General features: G+C 41.9%; 1 protein-coding gene across 1 annotated transcript in view; it reads left to right on the top strand.

The window, feature by feature from the left end:
* PLXDC2 (plexin domain containing 2) overlaps nucleotides 1-21,059 on the top strand; it is a gene marked incomplete at both ends in the record, with an annotated part of 289,409 nt that overhangs the window by 249,086 nt on the left and 19,264 nt on the right. The window contains 2 exons of the mRNA XM_083377986.1: nucleotides 12,976-13,071; nucleotides 15,260-15,341. Coding sequence (XP_083234112.1) covers nucleotides 12,976-13,071; nucleotides 15,260-15,341 — 178 coding nt within the window. The remainder of the gene's footprint in view (nucleotides 1-12,975; nucleotides 13,072-15,259; nucleotides 15,342-21,059) is intronic.

Raw genomic sequence — 21,059 nt, 5'->3', positions numbered from 1 at the left:
TGTAATAATCATTTATTTATTTATTATTTATTCATAAAATGGAAATTCTACTTGTAGGATTTCATATATGCAGTTTCTTTATTCCACTAAGAGAGCTTAGAGGGACATTAAATATTCCTGTGTTCATACAATAATGATTGTTTATAGATACAAGCTTTTTTTCCTTCAAGATTACCTATAGAATAAACAATACAAGATATGCTTTATTTTACTGTTAATACTTAAAGACTCCTTTAAGTTGAGCTCAACTCCTGTGTGCCCAGGGAGATGTCCATATAATTTTCTTAATAAAAGTATGGAATAGTAGCCTTCTGATTGGTATGCTTATTTTACTTCACAATCTAACCTAGAGCCCTGAAATTCCTTCATGTTCTCCTAAGTATTAATGAGGCCCAGTCTCTAATCATTAAGAATAGGTTAAGAATACTTGGATTATATGATCTTTAGAATCATTCTTCTGTTTTATATTAAATAATACAATTTGAACTTAGTCCTTTTCCCCAAGTTCTTTTACATAGAGCTATGGATCAGTACCTAATAATGACAGTGTTAAATTATGTTGACTTAAAATATGAACTTTGTGTCACATGTTTGTGCTGCAGTTATACTGTCCCAATTAGGTATGCCACATTTTAAATTCATCCAAGATATCTTCTTTTTCTTTCACCTAGTTCAGGGGTCGGCAACCTGAAAAAGGAAAAGAGCCACTGGGAACCAGTTCCATCACACATAAAAAAAAGTGGGAGCCGCATGCATGCGTCCATGCACGTGCATGCACAAAAAAATGTTTTGCGCATGCGCAAAATGGTTTTTTCTTGTGCATGCACGGACGCGCGCAGTTGCCATATTTTTATGTGTGATGGAACCGATTCCCGGCTGAGCGACGGCGACGGCCTGTTTCAGAGCTACCGCCTTCGGCAGCCTGCAAATGTGCCACGGCAGCTTTCTCAAAGAGCGGCACCGCTGCCCGTTCGCACGGAGGCGCGCGCGCACCTCTCCAAAGGTTTGGGGAGGTGCGCGCGCACCTACGGTCGTTTGGAGAGGTGCGCGTGCACCTCTCGGAATGGGCAGCGGCTCCACTTGTTGGGAAAGCTGCCGCGGCCCGTCTGCAGAGCTGCCACTTTCGGCAGCCTGTAAACGTGCCGCAGCAGCTTTCCCAAACAGCGGCGCCGCTGCCCATTCACGCGGAGGTGCACGCGCACCTCTGCAAAGGTTTGGGGAGGTGCGCGCGCACCTCCGCCCATTCGGAGAGGTGCGCGCGCACCGGGCGGCTGGGAGCCGCAGGGGACGGCTCAAAGAGCCGTATGCGGCTCCGGAGCCACGGGTTGCTGACCCGTGACCTAGTTTAAAAGACTGACCACAGAGAGGTGTGAAAACAATGAACTTCTTCTGTTCTGCTACTTTCCTGAAAGATCTATCTTGCCTAAATAATAGAACTCACCCCTACATATACAGACTAGGACCAACATAGTTTTCCCCAAACAGCCAGTCAGTCAGAGGATTTCCTGCCTTGTAGCTCTCAATTTCTATAAAACTTTGCTGTTCCACTGTTCAAGGTCCCTCTTTCTTGTAAAGCAGTCACTCAGTGATCATTACAGTAAACATGGTTCTTGTCTTAGTGCAGATATGTCAAACACAAGGCCAGGGGGGCCAGATCCGGCCCACAAAGTGGTTTCATGTGGCCCGTGAACCCATCCTGGAAACAGTGAGGGAACGGCCCCCGCTGCTTTACAATTTTGTGGTGGCCATCTATGCTGAAACGCATTCAGTCTTACCTTCACAAGGCCATCTGAAAACAGCAAGGGACCGGTCCGTGCCGTGTCGTCACTGCCCCCTGGGCACACGCTGGGGAGGTATCACCCTTTGTGAGAAATGAAGAAATGCACCATCGCCTGGAAGTGGCCAGCACATCGCCTTGCCTACTTCAGGCAGGCTAGGGGCTGGGCAGCATCGCGCTTCTCTTCAGATTCATGCCACCCAGCTCAGCCTCTTGGAACTGTGAGGAGAGCACCCTGCTGCCTGCCAAAACCGGGCAGGCTGGGGACTGGGCAGCATTGCGCAGGTAACATCGACTTCTCATGCTGCTCATGGCATCCCCTCCACCAGAGCCCACCAAGCCGGATATGTGAAGTAGGCAAGGGCCATGTGCTGGCCACTTCCAGGCGATGGTGCATTTCTTCATTCCTCATGAAGGATGACACTTCCCCAGCTGCGTTTCTTGCCTGTTTTTCTCCCTCATCTCAAATATTTTCCCACCACTCGAAAGAAGGAAGGAGAGGGAGGGTCTGAGGGAAGTCCTGCCTTAGTCCTTCCCTGCTGACCTTTCACCATCCCCTTGCCCAATCCTCCTGGCCTATCCTGGGGGGTCTCCCATCCTATTGCTAAGGAAGCTTTGGATACAAAGCTAGGTCTCCTCACATGGAGAGGGAGTGGGCCTCCCTCTTGACTTTGCCCTCGTACCCATCATGATCAACCTGGCTAAGGAGAGCAAGCGCAGTGCAGCTGGGCGCCCCCTTGGGGAAGTGGGGCTGGGCTTAGTGCCGTGGGTGCTTGAGGGCTGGGCTGGGCATTTGACCTCCGTGCCACCATCCAGCTTCCACCCTCATGGCCTAAGAGGAACAGTGAGGCTTCTCCAGTGGACCATCCCTTGGCACTTGCCCTGGTCCTATCTCCTGCTAGAGATCTTCAGATCTGTCCCGCTCCTGCCCAGGCCCCCATAGTACTCTTGACGTGAAAGATGTAGAGCTGGCCATGCCCACCCAGTAGGCCACACCCACTCCAGCCATGCCCACCCAGTAGGCCACACCCACCCTGGCCACACCCACCCGGCCCCCCGAGGGCGACTGCAATGCTGATGCTGCCCTCAAGGAAATTGAGTTTGACACCCCTGTCTTAGTGTGTTGTACAGATGTCTTCAATACAAGAAGGTAATAGTAGATTGGGTATTGTACTCTGTACAAGCTATGCAAATGTCCACCAATTCCAATCTCTCTCTGCAAACATCTACAAAATATCCTTTATTATTTTCATACAGCAGTAGTCAGTGTTGTACAGCTGTTGTATACACAATAGGGATAGCAATAAATCTAGACTCTTGAAAAATTCAACCCTGCCTTCAATAGCCAGCTAATAGCAGAGGTTTTGCAGACTTAACGTAGGTTGATGGGTAGTTTTTATTGCAAACAAGAAAGCAGCCACACAAAATCTGTCTATTGCACATCTTAGAATTTAAGCCACACATATATGTCTGCCTGCCTGCCTACCTACCTGCTTCCTTCAAGATTTAAATTGTGTGTCAATTTCTCCCGTGCTTCCAATTAAGTGGACTTGATCTTTTCCCCCAGGCATTGGTTCCAATGTCTTTATCTGCCCTGAAAATATTTCTTCCATGCCTTGGCATTTCAACCTTTACATTGGGAAAGGTTTCTACCTGACCATCTGTATTTTTTGGCACTTCCTCCATGATTGCCAGGCTCTCATTCAAACAACCTAATTGGACAGCTATGAGGGAATGCAGCCACCCTGGGACAGTTGTTCCATAGCATGCTCGCCCCAATAAATACTCATTTTCTTCAGTGGCACATAGACTCAGGCAGCCACTAATAGCTCAACTAAACAATTATTGTTCTGGGTTATAGAGTAATAATATTTACTGGCAAGGTGTCAATCAAGCAAAAGGCAAGCTGCCAGGGAATGTGGAACTGGGAAGCCTGATAGTACACTCTGACAGCTATGATGAGCTTTTAGGGTGCGATGTCTATCCAGTGTGTGTTTATTTGTGAAGAAGCAACCCAAGCATCCCATGAATCTTGCCATTTTATATCAGTCTATGAGAGATGTAGAGCACTTGCAGAAATTGTCTTGCTTTGCTTCTATTGTAAGTAATACTTTCTAGAGGGAGGCTACATATTCTCATGAGCATAATACAAACAGGCTTATATATATTAGAAATTTCAATTTTGTGCAAAAATACATATAAACATTATTATGAGAATGATCTTTTTTATCTATCACAAAGTTAAAGCCTTTTGCATCATAACTTCTGGTAATGAATATGCATATCAGGTTCACTATATTTGGATTAATACATACTCAATTTACACATAGGAAATTTCTTTATCACTAATGGTGTTTTCCTATCTTCACTCAAAGAAAGGCCATCCAGAAGAAATATCTGCTGACCAAAAGAACATTTATTTCTTCAGCTACTTTGAGTAAAATGTTTTAACTAGCCAATTGACAGAGTAGATAGGGTAGTGACAGTGGTGATGATAATACAGTATTACAATATATATATCAGAATGACAAATGACTATTGAACTGAGTGGATTGGCAGGAGACATTTGAAAAAAAGCTCTAGGTTGCTCAGTGTAACAACTAGAACTAAATAGTAAATTAATTTTATTCTAATTTTGCTGGTGTGTTATATATGTAAACAATTCTGTAATAGATAGGTATAGATGTTAACAGTTCTAATAATACGGCAGCAACAAAGGGTAGAAACTAAAAGCAGCCTGACAGGAAAACACGCGGGAACTTTGACAGCTGTCAAAGTTCCTCGCACCGCGCAGGCGCCACCACTGACAGCTCGCAGCTGTCAAACGCCGGACTACGAAGAAGCCTGAGCTGTCAAAGCGTCCACCGTACAGCGCAGGCGCAACCACTGACAGCTCGCGGCTGTCAAAACACCAAGACACGCGGAAGCCGGAGCTGTCAACAAAAGACGACGCGGATTGGTCCCTGCCTGACAGGGCGCCAAAATGAACAACGCTGATTGGTCCTCGCTACCAGCTGCCGGCTATAAAAGCCGGACAAGTTATTCTAAGTTTGCCTTGCTCTTAAATAAACCTGTTGTTACTAGCCGGTCGTCCCGAGTGGTCCTTCGGCTACTTCACTGGCGACGAAGGTGGGATCGCTCCGGAGCTGAAGTCACGGCCGAGGAAAGGAGTTCCCGGCAAGAGCTGTCACGGAAGTTTTAACTTCCATCGGAGCAACCCAGGACCGGACGACATGGCAAACTTCGGCCGCGTGAGGGAGTTTGATACTCGCCATCCCGAGAGATGGCAATCACACCTCGGCCAAGTCGAGGGATTCCTCCTCGTCAGTAAGATCACTGACGACCGAGCAAAGGCCGCCGCTCTGCTGTACATCAGCGGGCCCCCGGTGTACGATGCAGCCGTTGGGTTGTTCAGCCCAGTGCCCATCACTGAAGTCTCCTACGCGGACTTGGTGGACCAGCTGAGCAAATACTACATGCCGGCTCGATCAGAACTGTACTGGCGGGTGCAATTCGCACAAAAGAAACAACGGCAGGACGAGCCCGCCAACGAATTCATCGCCGGGGTCAGACACGCCGCTAGGAACTGCTGTTTTCCCGACCTGGAAGACCGCATCAGAGACCAGGTGGTGATCGGTCTGAGGGACGAGAAGCTACAGAAAAAACTGACGTCCAAACCCGACATGAACCTGGCCGAGCTGACCAGGGAAATCATGGCATACGAACACAGCCACAAGAAGAAACCGACCAACACGACCCCGGAGACCCCCGCGACCGTCTACCAGGAAAGCGCAGCCTTCAGCGACAGCGGAGAATCGGTGGATTTCACCGACGGAGAAGCCCTGCAGCGCCGAATGGAGCTCCGACAGCCAAGAAGGGGAAAAACGTCGGACCGCCGGGGACCCAGGAACCCTCCACCGCCGCCGCCGCGTTACGAGCAACGAGCCGCCTGTGCCAGCTGCGGGGGCAATCATGCCCGAGGAAGCTGCCGCTTTAGGAACGCGAAATGCCACAATTGTGGGAAGACTGGCCACATCAAGCCGGTGTGCCGCAGCAAGGGCCGGGACAACATCAATGAGGTGGAGGCAAACCCCCCAGGTAGGCCAGCAGACCAGGCCAGCAGAAAACCCCACCCAGGGCCCCTGGTAGAGACAGTGGACAGAGTAAACAGCATAAGCTCCAAGGTTAAGGTCTGGGTCAGAATTCAGGGGGTGCCCTGCCACATGGAAGTAGATTCTGGGTCGGCAGTTTCCTTAATTTCTCTGACAACCTATCAGGAGATCTGTCAGAAGGGCCGGGGACAAATTCCCCTGAAACAAACTCAGGTACACCTAGCTGACTTCCAGAAAACCCCCATTCCGTTGGAAGGAAAAGCCAAGGTCGTAGTGCAGTACAAGGGGTTCAAGGGTCCCCTGGAGGTTTTAGTTACACCAGGGAACCGTACCAATTTGATAGGACTAAACTGGTTCAGCCCACTAGGTATCGCTTTAACGGGGGTTAACACCATCCTAACGCCCAGCCTAGAAGCCGTTTGCGATAAGTTCGCCGACGTTTTCGACGGCACTTTAGGGAAATACACGGGCCCCCCCATCTCCTTACAGCTAAACCCTGCAATCCAACCAGTTAAGATAAGAGCCAGGAGGGTACCTTTTGCCCTTAAGGAAAAAATCGAAAACGAACTTGATCGCCTCGTAGGACTAGGGGTACTGGAGCCAACAGAAGGGGGAACCTGGGAGACCCCTATCGTCACTCCAATCAAACCTAACGGGGAAGTAAGACTGTGCGCTGATTATAAAGCGACAGTCAACTTAGCCCTCAGCCCCCATGCCTACCCGGTGCCAGCGGTAAGGGACGTATTTGCTTCCATCCGCTCTGGCGCCCTTTTCGCCAAGCTTGATCTCACACAGGCGTATTTACAGCTGCCTGTCACTGAAGACACTGCGGAGGCCCAGACAATCGTCACCCACCGCGGTGCCTTTAAGGTAAAGAGGCTCCAATTTGGCATATCGGCGGCCCCGGGTATATTTCAGGGTATCATGGAGAAGACCCTGAAGGGAATACCCGGGGTCTGCCCCTATTTCGACGATGTTCTCATCGCCGGAGAAAACGAAGCAAACTTATCTGACAGGCTGTCAGCTGTGCTGAGCCGGCTCAGAGAAGCCGGCCTCAAACTTAAGCGGGAAAAGTGCTCTATTGGAGTTACATCCACTGAATTCCTAGGGTACAAAATAGATAGCCAGGGCATTCACCCCACCTCAGAAAAACTGCAGGCTATTCAGACCGCACCCAGTCCTAGGAACAAACAAGAGCTGCAATCCTTTTTAGGATTGTTAAACTTTTACCATGCCTTCATCCCCCATAAGGCCACTATTGCGGAGCCTCTGCATAGACTCCTAGACAAGGGTACAACTTGGTCCTGGACCAAAGAGCATGAGAGTAGCTTCCAATCGTTAAAAAAGATTATCTGTCACAGTTCAACTATCACTCTTTTCAGGGAGGACACCCCAATATGCATCGCTTGCGATGCCTCTCCCTATGGGATCGGGGCTGTCTTAAGTCACATATTCAAGGACGGCACACAAAGACCCATAGCCTTCTATTCACGCACTCTAACCAAAGCTGAAAGAAACTATGCCCAAATTGACAGGGAAGCCCTAGCAATAGTAGCAGGGGTCAAAAAATTTCACGATTACCTATATGGAAGACCATTTACCATAATTACAGATCACAAACCCCTGCTAGGCATATTCACGTGGAATAAAACTACCCCACAAATACTCTCCCCGAGAATGCTAAGATGGTCAACCTTCTTAGCAGCCTATTCCTATCAACTAATACATAAACCAGGTAAAGAATTGGGACATGCTGACTGCCTCAGCAGACTGCCCATACAAACCAGGGACTCAGACCCAGCCCCAGCCAGCCAGATTTTAGCAATCTCCCAACTTCCAGAATGCCCCCTGACTGCAAACATCATAGCTAATAATTCTGCCAAAGATAAAATACTTGCCAGAATCCTCAAATGGGCCACAACAGGATGGCCAGCTCAAAATCCACAACCTCAATTCCAACCTTATTTTAACAGAAAAAATGAGATCTCAACACATAGAGGATGCCTGCTGTGGGGAAATAGGGTTATCATACCAGAGAAAAACATAGACCAAACATTACAAATTTTACACGAAGGACACCCTGGAATTGTAAAAATGAAGGCGATGGCTAGAAGTTATGTGTGGTGGCCGGGCATAGATAAACAAATAGAAAAGTATGTGGGGGGGTGTTATGCCTGTCAAGAGACCAGGAATGAACCACCCCAGGCTCCAATCCATAAATGGGAGACTACCAGAAACCCTTGGTCACGTATACATATAGATTTTGCTGGACCCATCCAAGGCCAAAGTTTCTTAATTGTAGTAGACAGCCACTCAAAATGGCTGGAAGTCACACCCCTTAGAAAAACAACGTCCCAAGCCACTATTCAAGCTTTACGAAAAATATTCGCTACCCACGGCCTACCGGACACCATAGTTTCTGACAACGGACCTCAATTCACTTCTCGTGAATTTCAGATCTTCGCTATGAAGAATTGTATTAGGCTGGTCACGTCGGCGCCGTTCCACCCATCGTCAAACGGAATGGCTGAAATTATGGTACGATCCACAAAAGAAGCATTAAAAAAATTCGTTAAAGGAAACTGGCAGAGGCGCCTCAGCCAGTTCCTCTTAGCACAACACACAACACCATGATCCACGACCGGCAAATCACCGGCGGAATTAAGATGGGGGAGAAGGCTAATAACACGTCTGGACAGACTGCACCCGGACACGTATCCAGAAGAAAAACAACACCCCCACCCCGGCCGCACACTCACCCCAGGTCAATTGATTTGGGCACGATCATACACAGATAAAAACAAGTGGGTCCAAGGGACAGTAATAAAACAAACAGGGCCCATATCATACCTTATAGCTACGCAAGCACAGGGCAACATTCGCCGCCATATTGATCAGCTCAGACCCAGACAACCACCACACCATTCTGAGCAACCAACCAACGCCAGCATACAGCCCCCACCGGAAATGCTGCCTATCCCAAACCAGGAAGAAGAACACCAAAACGAAGATCCGGAACCAGACCAACCTCCACCCCTTCGCCGCTCGACCAGGAATCGGAGACCACCCACCTACCTAAAAGACTATCAGTGGGCAGGTTCAAACATCCAAGAGGACGGAAACGCACCAGGGGAGGGGTAAGGGGTGTGTTATATATGTAAACAATTCTGTAATAGATAGGTATAGATGTTAACAGTTCTAATAATACGGCAGCAACAAAGGGTAGAAACTAAAAGCAGCCTGACAGGAAAACACGCGGGAACTTTGACAGCTGTCAAAGTTCCTCGCACCGCGCAGGCGCCACCACTGACAGCTCGCGGCTGTCAAACGCCGGACTACGAAGAAGCCTGAGCTGTCAAAGCGTCCACCGTACAGCGCAGGCGCAACCACTGACAGCTCGCGGCTGTCAAAACACCAAGACACGCGGAAGCCGGAGCTGTCAACAAAAGACGACGCGGATTGGTCCCTGCCTGACAGGGCGCCAAAATGAACAACGCTGATTGGTCCTCGCTACCAGCTGCCGGCTATAAAAGCCGGACAAGTTATTCTAAGTTTGCCTTGCTCTTAAATAAACCTGTTGTTACTAGCCGGTCGTCCCGAGTGGTCCTTCGGCTACTTCAGCTACCATTTTTACCAACCTGTGTAAATGACAACCACATTGGATTTTGTTAACTAAAAGGAAATTCTAGAGTGTAAATTTTTGTGTCAGCTGTTTATTGATATATTGATTTATGAATAGTACCATAAAATAATGCAAATACTATCTCACTGTATCAATTCTGTGTCATTGTCACTTGAAAATGGTCACTTTTGGTGCAGGCAGATAAATCTCAGTTTAATTTTAAATCTGGAAACAAGTCTTGTTTTCCAGAATAGAAATTACAGAATAATTCTGATCTGGTCCTAAGAATATGAAAGTAGAAATAGGGAGACCCTAGATTCAAAATAATGCTCTCAGAGTAGTAAGCATGTGGGTTGAATGTGGTTGAAATGATGTTCACTGCTCTGAAATTCAACCAGTCAAAGTTACGATGTGCTGAAAAAGTAATTTTACCAATGGTTCTTGCACTTGAAACCTTTGCAGTTTCCCCACAATCAAATGATCAACTGGTGAGCTTTTATGACTGTTGTTGTGTCCCAGTCATGTGGTTGTCATTTGTACAAGTCATAGTCAGTTTCCAACAGAGTCAACAGGGAATACAGCAGTAAAATTTCAAATCATTGTGACATGATGTCTCACTTAATGACCATGAATGATTCTTTAACAACCAGGCAGAATTGAGGGCATAAATCTGCTATGGACATGTGATATCTTCTTTAACAAATGTATCATTCAGCATCGGAATTGCCAGTTCCAATTGTAGTCTTGTACAAGAACTATACATAATGAAATATGGCCAGTTTCTAAAATAATGAATAATGATTCTCACTAATAGTGTTTGGGAAAAGATAGGGCACTGTGTTCAGGCAAGAACAAGTTTTTTTGTATTTTAAAAAAACTAAAAATAAATCCTGTTCTACATGTGTAAAAGCTTTTACATAGAGAGAGTAGCCGAGAAAAGGTCTGGTTCTTACCTTGTTTCATAGGCATGTATTGGCAGACTATGGCTTAGGGACAAAACTCACATATTCTTTTAAATTTTCTATTATAGATAATTCCCTTCTAGATAATTGAGTTTGTTATTTAGTTTAGAGCTAGCTTAAGCCCTATTGCTGAAAGGATTCTCTTTGCTCCCATCTCTGTTTGATTCAGGGTTAATAGCCTGTTATGTGAAAACATAACTATTACCAGTGAAGTCTGAAAATATAACAAAAAATTTCTGAATTAAAATTCTATCCTGTTTAGAGCTCCAAAAGCATAGAGCTAGAACAAGTGGACTGTGTTAATAAACTGTGTTAATTTGTGCTGGATTTGAATAGGTTCATTGCCAAAAGAGGAAGATATTTTTCTGGCAGTATTTTATCCATTAAGTGCATTTGTAAGCTGAGGCAGTGAAGAATTATATTTTTAGTGAACCCTTACCAGTACCAGAAGCCAAAATCCGAGACAAATGAGAAGTCTTGTCATTTGGGGTTGGTTTTTTTTTTTAAAGGAAACGAATGAACAGATAAATAAAAGTGATGGCATTGTCACTTTGAACCTTCCAGAAATTAGGAAAGATTAACAGAGAATATGCTGATTACCTTTCAGCTGATGAATTCTAAATTTGCTCAAAAGTAAGATGAAAGAAATATTTGAAGAAGGTATGTGATGAACCCCTGATTTTGTTTAGCAAAAGTGCAGTGCAGTGGCTCACGTGATAAGGATGCTAGGCTGACAATTGGCAGGTTCGCATTGAAAACACGGTTACCACATGATGGGATGAGCTCCCATCACTCGCTTCAGCTCCTGCTGACTCAGCAATTTGAAAGCAGGACACCATGAGCAAATAGATGGGTACCACTTCAGCGGGCAACCTAGTGGGGACTAAAAGGAATCCCCAACGGAGCATCCTTTCTCCCCGGATGGACTTCTGTGTTCCCAATATTTAATTTAATTTAATTTAATTTAATTTAATTATGGGACTTATATGCCGCCCTATCTCCCGAAGGACTTAGGGCAGCTAACAACAATAACAACAACAATAAAAACAATGAATACAAATATTAAAAGAAATTAAATTTTACAAAGCCCCACTAAAACCTGTAAAAATTAAAACATAATTAAAACCCCAAGATCAGTCCAGGTCGGCCAGTTGGAAAAGGTATGTCTTTAAGTCGCAACGAAAGGACCGGAGATCTGGGGCCATCCGAAGTTCTTGGGGGAGCTGATTCCAAAGGGCAGGTGCCCCAACAGAGAAGGCCCTCCCCCTGGGAGTCGCCAGCCGACATTGTCTGGCCGACGGCACCCTGAGAAGACCCTCTCTGTGTGAGCGCACAGGGCAATGGGAAGTCATTCCTGGCAGCAGACGGTCCTGCAAATATCCCGGACCTAAGCCATGTAGGGCTTTACAACTAAGAACCAGCACCTTGAACCTCACCCGGAGGGCAACCGGCAACCAATGCAGCTCACGCAGGAGGGGTGTAATATGGGAGTATCGGGATACTCCCATCACAACCCGCACGGCCTCATTCTGCACCAGCTGAAGCCTCCGGGTGGCCTTCAAGGGCAGCCCCATGTAGAGAGCATTGCAGTAATCTACATGGGAGGTAACAAGTGCATGAGTGACCGTACGTAAGGCATCACGGTCCAGATAGGGGCGCAACTGGCGCACCAGGTGAACCTGGGCAAATGCCTCCCTGGCCACGACCCCTATATGGTCTTCTAAATTGAGTCATGCATCCAGGAAGACGCCCAAGTTGTGCGCCCTATCAACGGGAGGCAATATGAATGTAGGAGTAGTTTAACAAAACAAAATTCTTTCCTTGGGTGATACTAATTCTAGGTTATCTTGTATTGCTAACAAGATGGCTACATTTTTATAGTTTGTAATTTGGACTATTGTCCAAAATTTCCTAACTTCTCCAGTTATGATTAATACTGAAAACTTTTTGATGGCTTTTCCCCATTCTTCCGTCTCTTGTTGTTATTGCAATCAAAGCATTTATTGCATCTCTTTCAGTGAAAATTTCTGTCAAGAACCAGGAATTACAGAAGAAAATAAATTGATGGTTCTTAATTTCTTAATGACATAAATTTGTGTTACCATCATAACATTAATATCTTTACCTCTGAACATAATGTAAAAACTAATGTGTAGTAAAGCAAGCAGCAAATTATACAACGTAATTTGATTTTTCTGTTAAGTACTCTTTGCAGAATATTTTTAAAGCAAGCCATGTATGGTTTTGCAATGAATATTTTGTTTTAGGGAATGCTTTAGTGCCAACTCTATACTAATTTAACTGTGACCATACCCAAACTTAATTTAATAAAAAGGGGGAAATACTCCAATCTGTATGAAAATTATAACTTTTTAAAAATGTATTTAACACATGAATGACTTTAACAATACATATCTTGAATTGATAATATAAATACTTTTATGTCAATAAAGTTCTTGTTTAAGCAACATAACTCAGTGCTAATGTTATCTTTTCTTACAGATGTTCGTAGAAGAACAATCTATGAATACCACAAAGTGGAGCTTCAGATGTCCAAGGTTACCAATCTGTCAGCTGTTGAGATGATTCCTCTGCCCAGTAAGTTATATTTAATATGCAGATAAAACACTACATTGTTAAAAGCTGTGTTTAAAACATGCCACTTTTCTTTTATAGCATTTGTAATGCATAAAAAAGGAAATATTTTTATATTGTTGGCCAGAGAGTAAAATTACCTATGCTGATTTTTAAATCAACACAATAATGTAATCAATGTAATATGCTGTCACTTTTATATTTCCAGTTTGTGTTGGTAAATCCCATGTTTTTCACAAAATGTCAGTATTATATAGGTAGTAATCTTTGTGTATCTACATTATTCTTGTATATAAATCTATTTCTTATATAGTCATTGTTTTTTCTTCCATGTTTGTGTTTATGTGTGTAATTGTAAGTTTATTCACACAATTTAGTAGGTTCATACCTATTGATAAAATAAAATCTTCTAAAATATTACTTTTGACCAAGCTACATTAGGCTGATTTGCACAATATATTAATCAACTGTGAATAGGTTCAGAAAATATGTTAAGTGAGATCTAACAATAAGGCATTATGGGATGTGAATCCGATTATAGTTTAATATTTTAAGTAATAGTATATATGTTGATTTTATTTATGTACCATCTTTCTGCAATGTGGCACTCTCAAGATACATTACCTGTGCTGACTACAGGAACACACGCATTAATTTTTACTACTTTTTACAAGTACAGAAGGTTGGAGGCAGCGGTGATATACCTTCTCTAGGGATCTTACTTTGCCTGATTTTGTTTGGAGGTTACATGGAATAATCAATAGTGTGCTGGTCTTAAATGTACAGAAGTTCATAATGCAAACACTAGAATAGATCTCACTGTTTCATCTTAAATGAACTTCGCTTGTCTCACAGAATAAGCTACATTTACATCAGCAGGCCCCCTCTATTATGGTGATAACAACTGAAGCTTCTTAAATACCTGTTCCATAACTTTCCTGGACATTTTTATTCATTCAGTTCATCTCAGCAGCTATGTTCACAGGGGTGGGAAAAAGACAAACAGTGATAAAATCAATGTCACAGTGCAAGCCTTGCCTCTTTTGTACATGTGTTACGACAGTACATACACATTCAAAAGTGTCATAACAGTATGATATTGTTTTCATCATTTTGACAAAAGCAGTGGGAGCTTGCAGATACCCATGCTTCTTAGATGGGAAGTAGCCATGGAATTTCAGAGAAATGCTATAATCTTTGAGATAAACTGAGGGGCTTGGAAAGAATTATATCCATAAAAGAGAGGCAAACTTGGTTCAGATGTTAGTACCTTCTACATTATATCAGAACACTGCTCCTCACAAATTGTTAGTGTAATTTGTAATATAGAACTGTGAATAGCATCTGACTGATTCCCTTCTTCCATCTATTTTCTTGATATTTCCACTGTCTGGTTGTTTTTTCACAGCTTTATTATAGGTTTACTTACTTCATTGATTGCCATAAGTTCTATATTTGTTACTCTGTGTCTGAAAGTACTGGTAGCCATCTGCTTGCCCTGCTTACATCATTAATATATATCTATATATGACACTTTGCTATCTCAAATTTCTTACATTGATCGAAACAAAGCTTCATCAAAGAACTCTGTTGAATTTGTTTGTTCATTTCAAACAGTGAAAAGGTAGTAGATGCACCTAGCAGATCAAGAGGTCTCGGTCAAAGGTTGGCCATCCATTGTGGATATTGATGTGAGAAAATGTAAACAATAATAGAAGTAGACAAGCTTGGAATGGAAATTGCTCATAACCCATCTGAAGAAACCAGATTCAGCAGCTGAGCTATTTTTAATCCGGTTATGGCTCTTTCACAGTTTCCTAACCTTTTTGTTATGTCCATTTGTAAAAAAAAACATGCTATTAAACAGACATAAAGAAACAAAGAAAACTTTATAGCAGAAAGGCGGATTTAGAAGCTATACAAGAAATAACAAGCTGTAGGAAGGAATTACAATTACAAATGGGATCAAAACTAATTGTAGAAGATCAGTCTGTAGTAGATGTATTTATCTCCACAGTGTGTCCTTGAGGTTCCAAATTATTGTTCTCCAACCATTTTTCATTTATTTTAAAGAAAATAAATTCCTGAAAAAACTGATTGTAGGAAATCTTGTTAAGATGAACAGTTTATTTTTATTTGCTTGGCCCTATGCGCATGTACATTTTATTTTTATCTTATTATCTTTTTACAGCTTGTCTTCAGTTTAACAGATGTGAACCCTGTATCATGTCTCAGATTGGCTTCAACTGCAGCTGGTGCAATAAACTCCAAAGGTAAGAAGGCTTGTTAACCTTAGCGTTTGGTACACAGTGGCCTTGAGTACAAATCCGTTTTTCCTTCCCCCAATAGAATAAATGGGTTCTTTTAATTGAGCTCATTTATTGCTTCAAATTTCTTTTGACCTTTTCAATTGTGGTAAAGGAAGTTATAAGGTTCCTGTCTCAGATTCTCAAGAGATCTTAATTGGTAGCCAGATTCTTCCAGCATAATTAACACAGATAAAAAAATATTCCTTGCCATGCTTGGTGGGAGTGCCCTAGAATTACAGGATATTGGCAAGAAGTATGAAATATAATTGAAAGTGCAACAGACTGCCCATTAAATCAGTAGCCAACAGTGGTTCTATGCATTAATAAATAAGCTTTTATTGTAAACATTGCGCAAATGTTGCTTGTTTTTAAAAAAACAAATATTAAGTTACACATGGATGTATGTAGCTAAAATTAAAGAAAGGCTAAATGTTTCTGGAAATTGTTTAAATGAAAAAAATGCATTCAGTATATAAGTTATATGTGGCTACTTATTAGGATTACTTATCTAATTATAACACCTTAGCTTCAGCAATCAAACAGAAGCATGTTCCTTTTATTTATGGAGAGGGGCAATTGGGAACAGGTGTCTAATTTTATTAGTGGCTACCATAGTAGACTACTAGAAGATTCCACCTCCATCCCATCTATGTAATGAATTTTTTAATTCATTTTATTGGTAATATTTTAACTTTGCTGCCCAGTGTTTTTATCTTTTGATTTTTAGTTGTTTTATATCATAATTTATAACACTGTAAACTGTCCAGAGTTGCTTGATAGTGAGATGAGTGGCATATAAATTAATTAATGTAAGCCATTTGTTCTGAATAGTTGATATACAAACACTTATTCCCAACTTTTTATAAAAAAAATAAGCATCAAAACTAAATCTTTGAAAAAAAGTTTAAAATGTCATCATTTAAATGCACTCTAATATACAAGCAATTGGATTTAACACTTGTATAACAATAAAATTTGGAGGTGAAGTATTATCTGAGAGAACCCACAAGGAATATTTCATTCCTATATTCAGTGTGATAGACCACAAACTGGTAATAAATAAGTCCATTCAACATAATAAAATAAATGTTTTAGAATATTTTATAGTGCCCCCTCTATATATAAATCAAAATTTTCATCATCATGTCTTCATCAGTGATATAATACAGAATTCATTCATCATAATTTAATCTGTCCTTGAATACATCTCCAACTGTCTTATGGTGCAATATGTTTACAGATTTTATAAAATACTCATTGAAATTCTATATGACTGAAATACAGGAGAGTCATATATAACAAAACATTTACAAAAGAAAGCTTTTTGGAACATCAGATTGAGTACACTCCATATAAAAGGTATATATTGGACTTTTTAAAAAATTAAAGAACTAATTATCACATGATTGAATGAGAAGTTTGAAAGAAAGGCCTTTAAATATTGTGAAGCATTTCCACTTATATGTCTCATTTCATCAAAGATATATTAAAGATGATTGGAAGGAATTAACTCTGTACTTTAACTTGCAACAGGAAGGATCAGGAGTATACATATCAAATCAAAATAAGCTATAATTCTATTAAATACTCATAAAAATTTGATATCTAATATATTGGTATAATATTCCTGAACATTTACGTCTCTCTCTCTCTCTCTCTCTCTCTTCTCTCTCTCTCTTCTCTCTCTCTCTTCTCTCTCTCTCTCTCTCTCTCTCTCTCTCTCTCTCTCTCTCTCTCTCTCTCTCTCTCTCTCTCTCTCTATATATATATATATATATATATATATATATATATATATATATATATAAATTGTTCTTGTTTTAAATGCTGTTGTACTTTTAGCTTTAGAAAATAGAGTTGGAAATTCTACTTGTTAATGATAGGATAATAGCAAAGGAGGGAGGAAAGGCCTTCAGCTTTTCAAAGGTTTTCCAGCAATCTAATGAGGCTCTGTGGGACATGTAATGTATTGGGCTTGCTTGTTAACACCACGTTGTAATGGCTGGCAGGCTGCTGGAGCAGGGAGCTAGCTAACGGCTCCCAGCATCTCAGACAGCCCATCTCCAGTGCTGCTATTGGTTGCCCCTAGGCGGCAATAGGTTGCTTCAAACCTATTGGCCACCGCCTAGGGGCCAGGGTATAAATTGCTGTATCTGCAGCCCTGTTCGCTAGTTCAGATCCTGCAAGCAATAAACCATGATCTTTGCTGAACTCACTTGCCTCGTCTTCATTCCTGCGCAACAAACCCAGGACACAATAGGACATATATAATGAAGGACCAAAGGAAGAGGTTGTGCCATTCAAAGGTTATGAACACACCTAACAGTCTGACGAGATGTGTATTTTCAATTAGATTTTTTTCCCTTCAAAATTATATTTTATCATTCTTAATAGAAATAATGGACAGAAATAATATTCACATAAACTGAAAGAAATCAGATTATAAGGAAAAAGCAGACCAGACACTGTTCTGCCACTTTGAAAAGTTTTTCTTGGTAGGATTAGGTTATAGGTCAATGTATCGATGTGCTAACTAAAATAGTGGTCTGACAGCAGGGAGATCAGCTTCTGGTTCTTAGTTTAGACATAGAAACTCAGCATTGACTTTTGGCCTTTTCTCTGAGTCCAGCCTACTTCAAAGATTCTTACAACCATTCTTACAACTTATAATCAACTTTCAACCATTTATTTAACAACAATTTAAAGTACAACAGCACTGAAAAAAGTGACTTATGACCCATCCTCAAAGATACAATGGTGATACCACCCCCCCACAGTCAAGTGATTGCAGTTCAGATGCTTTACAACTGATTCACATTTGCAATAGTTGCGATATGATCACAATATGATCACAATTTGCAATTTCCCAGCTGGCTTCTGCCAGGCAAAGTCAATGAGAGGAGCCGGATTCACTTAACAACCATATGGTTTGCTTAACACCTCCATGATTCTCTTAATAACTGTAATACCTTCAGTAAAATGGTTGCAATCACAATAAGTTCCAGTCACAATAAGCAATGATTTGCTTAACAACCACATTTTATTTGCAAATAAAATTCCAATCCCAATTGTGTTTATAAGTTAAGAACTATCTGTACTTTGGGAGGGTGGGGTGGAATGGAGGAGTAGTGTTATGTATACTTTCTGAATGAAAGCCTGGATATGCATCTAATAGATGAGTACCGTTTAAATCTAACAAAGTAAATGCTTGCTGAGAAAGACAGTACTTTTCTCTGACTATTCCTTTGATGCTGAGTCTCCTCTCCCCATTCATAATATGGGGAAGTTCACTTTCAATTTTCTGGAAAAAAATAAAATTTGAAGCATCAGTTGTGCTCACAATAGAGATATAATGAAGGTATAATTGCCAACCTTATGGCAGTTGGCCCCTCTTATGGCAAGTACATGCTAAGGCAACTTCCCTCTCTTCACTGCTATTTTCCTAAGAATAGTGATGAGAATTAGCCTAGTAAAAGTGAAAATAAGTGATATCAGTGGATATAGTTGTGGAATTGAAAGAACACTGCTGTATCCAGATTGGGGATCACTTCTCAAGAGGATTAAAAGTGACAAGATTCAATTGGGAGAACCACAGGATGTACAACATAAAAATAAATAAAATTTAAAAACATGACTTAGTTGCTGGAGGAAGGGGTGTAGTATGGGGGACCAGTATGAGGCCCCCCAAATTTCTACAGCCCAGCCCCTCTCCCCCCAACCCACACATTCATAACCATCCATATTTGTTAATGCTTTGCACAGTATACTCACTTTTAATTGAGTGGTTATTATTTCTGATTCAGTCTGGAATTAACCAGTATACATTCCACATAATCTTACATTCATGGTATGCTTCTGCCTTAACTTTAATAAAATAATTGTTGCATCAATTTTATCAAGATGAATCTGTGTTGTTCCATTTCACGGTGGTATTATTTTATTAAAGACATACAAATAGTAAACAAAGTCCAAAAACTTACATTCTGTATTCTCAATACGTGCTGGGAATTATTGAGACAGAGGTTGTGATGTATTGGAATTTTGAAGTTAAAATACACTATATTGGGAGAGAAAACATTTAGTAAAGTTGCGGTAGAATAACATACAAATCTAGAAATGTAATAAAGTGCACTTTTAATATGCTGATCAAGTGGCGTAAGTGAACTTTACATACAGTTTGTGTTACAGTAATCCATGAAGAAGATGGAACAGGTGTAGGAAAGGGCAACAAGAATTATCTAAATCTATGCTTTTCAACCCCTTCATGGATTACTGCCTTGTCATGGCGAAGGGGCTGGCATAATTCAATGAAGCTATGAGCTATGCCGTGCAGGGCCACCCAAGACGGAAAGGTCATAGCAGAGAGTTCTGACAAAACGTGATCCACTGGAGAAGGAAATGGCAAACCACTCCAGTACCTTTGCCATGAAAACCCTATGGACAGTACCAAAAGGCAAAACGATATGATGCTGGAAGATGAGCCCCTCAGGTCGGAAGGCGTCCAATATGCTACTGGGGAAGAGCAGAGGGCTAGTACTAGTAGCGCCAGAAAGAATGAAGCGACTGGGCCAAAGCCGAAAGGACGCTCAGCTGTGGATATGTCTGGTGGTGAAAGGAAAGTCCGATGCTGTAAAGATTTTTTTCTCCATAGGAACCTGGAATGTAAGATCCATGAATCAAGGAAAGCTGGACATGGTCAAACAAGAGATGACAAGACTAAACATCGACATCTTAGATATCAGCAAACTAAAATGGACAGGAATGGGTGAATTTAATTCAGATGACCATCAGGTATACTACTGCGGGCAAGAATCCCTCAGAAGAAATGGAGTAGCCTTCATAGTCAATAAAAAAGTAGGAAAAGCAATCCTGGGATACAATCCTCAAAATGACAGAATGATCTCAGTTCGAATCCAAGGCAAACCATTCAATATCACAGTAGTCCAAGTCTATGCCCCAACCACTGGTGCTGAAGAGGATGAAATTGACCGGTTCTATGAAGCTCTACAGCACCTTATAGAACTAACACCCAAAAATGATGTCCTTATCATCATGGGGGATTGGAATGCTAAAGTAGGAAGCCAGAAGATAACTGGAATAACAGGCAAGTTTGGCCTTGGAGTACAAAATGAAGCAGGGCGCAGGCTGATAGAATTTTGTCAAGAGAATACGATGGTCATAGCAAACACTCTTTTCCAACAACCCAAGAGACGGCTTTACACATGGACATCACCAAATGGTCAGCACAGAAATCAGATTGACTATATGCTCTGCAGCCAAAGATGGAGAAGCTCTATACAGTCAGTAAAAACAAGACCAGGAGCTGACTGTGGCTCAGACCATGAGCTTCTTGTTGCAAAGTTTAGGCTTAAATTAAAGAAAGTAGGGAAAAGCGCTAGGCCAGTCAGGTATGAATTAAATCATATCCCTGTTGAATATACAGTAGAGGTGACAAATAGAATTAAGGAATTAGATCTGATAGACAGAGTGCCTGAAGAACTATGGACAGAGGTTTGCAACATTGTACAACAGGTAGCAACCAAAACCATCCCAAAGAAAAAGAAATGCAAGAAAGCAAAATGGCTGTCTGAGGAAGCTTTGCAAATAGCTGAGGGAAGGAGGGAAGCGAAAGGCAAGGGAGAAAAAGAAAGATATGCCCAATTAAATGCAGAATTCCAAAGA

The sequence above is a fragment of the Vipera ursinii genome (genome assembly GCF_947247035.1).
Source record: "Vipera ursinii genome assembly, chromosome: Z".
Lineage (NCBI taxonomy): Eukaryota > Metazoa > Chordata > Lepidosauria > Squamata > Viperidae > Vipera > Vipera ursinii.
Note: the sequence above shows the minus strand (reverse complement) of the source record. Positions and strands in the feature narration are given on the sequence as shown.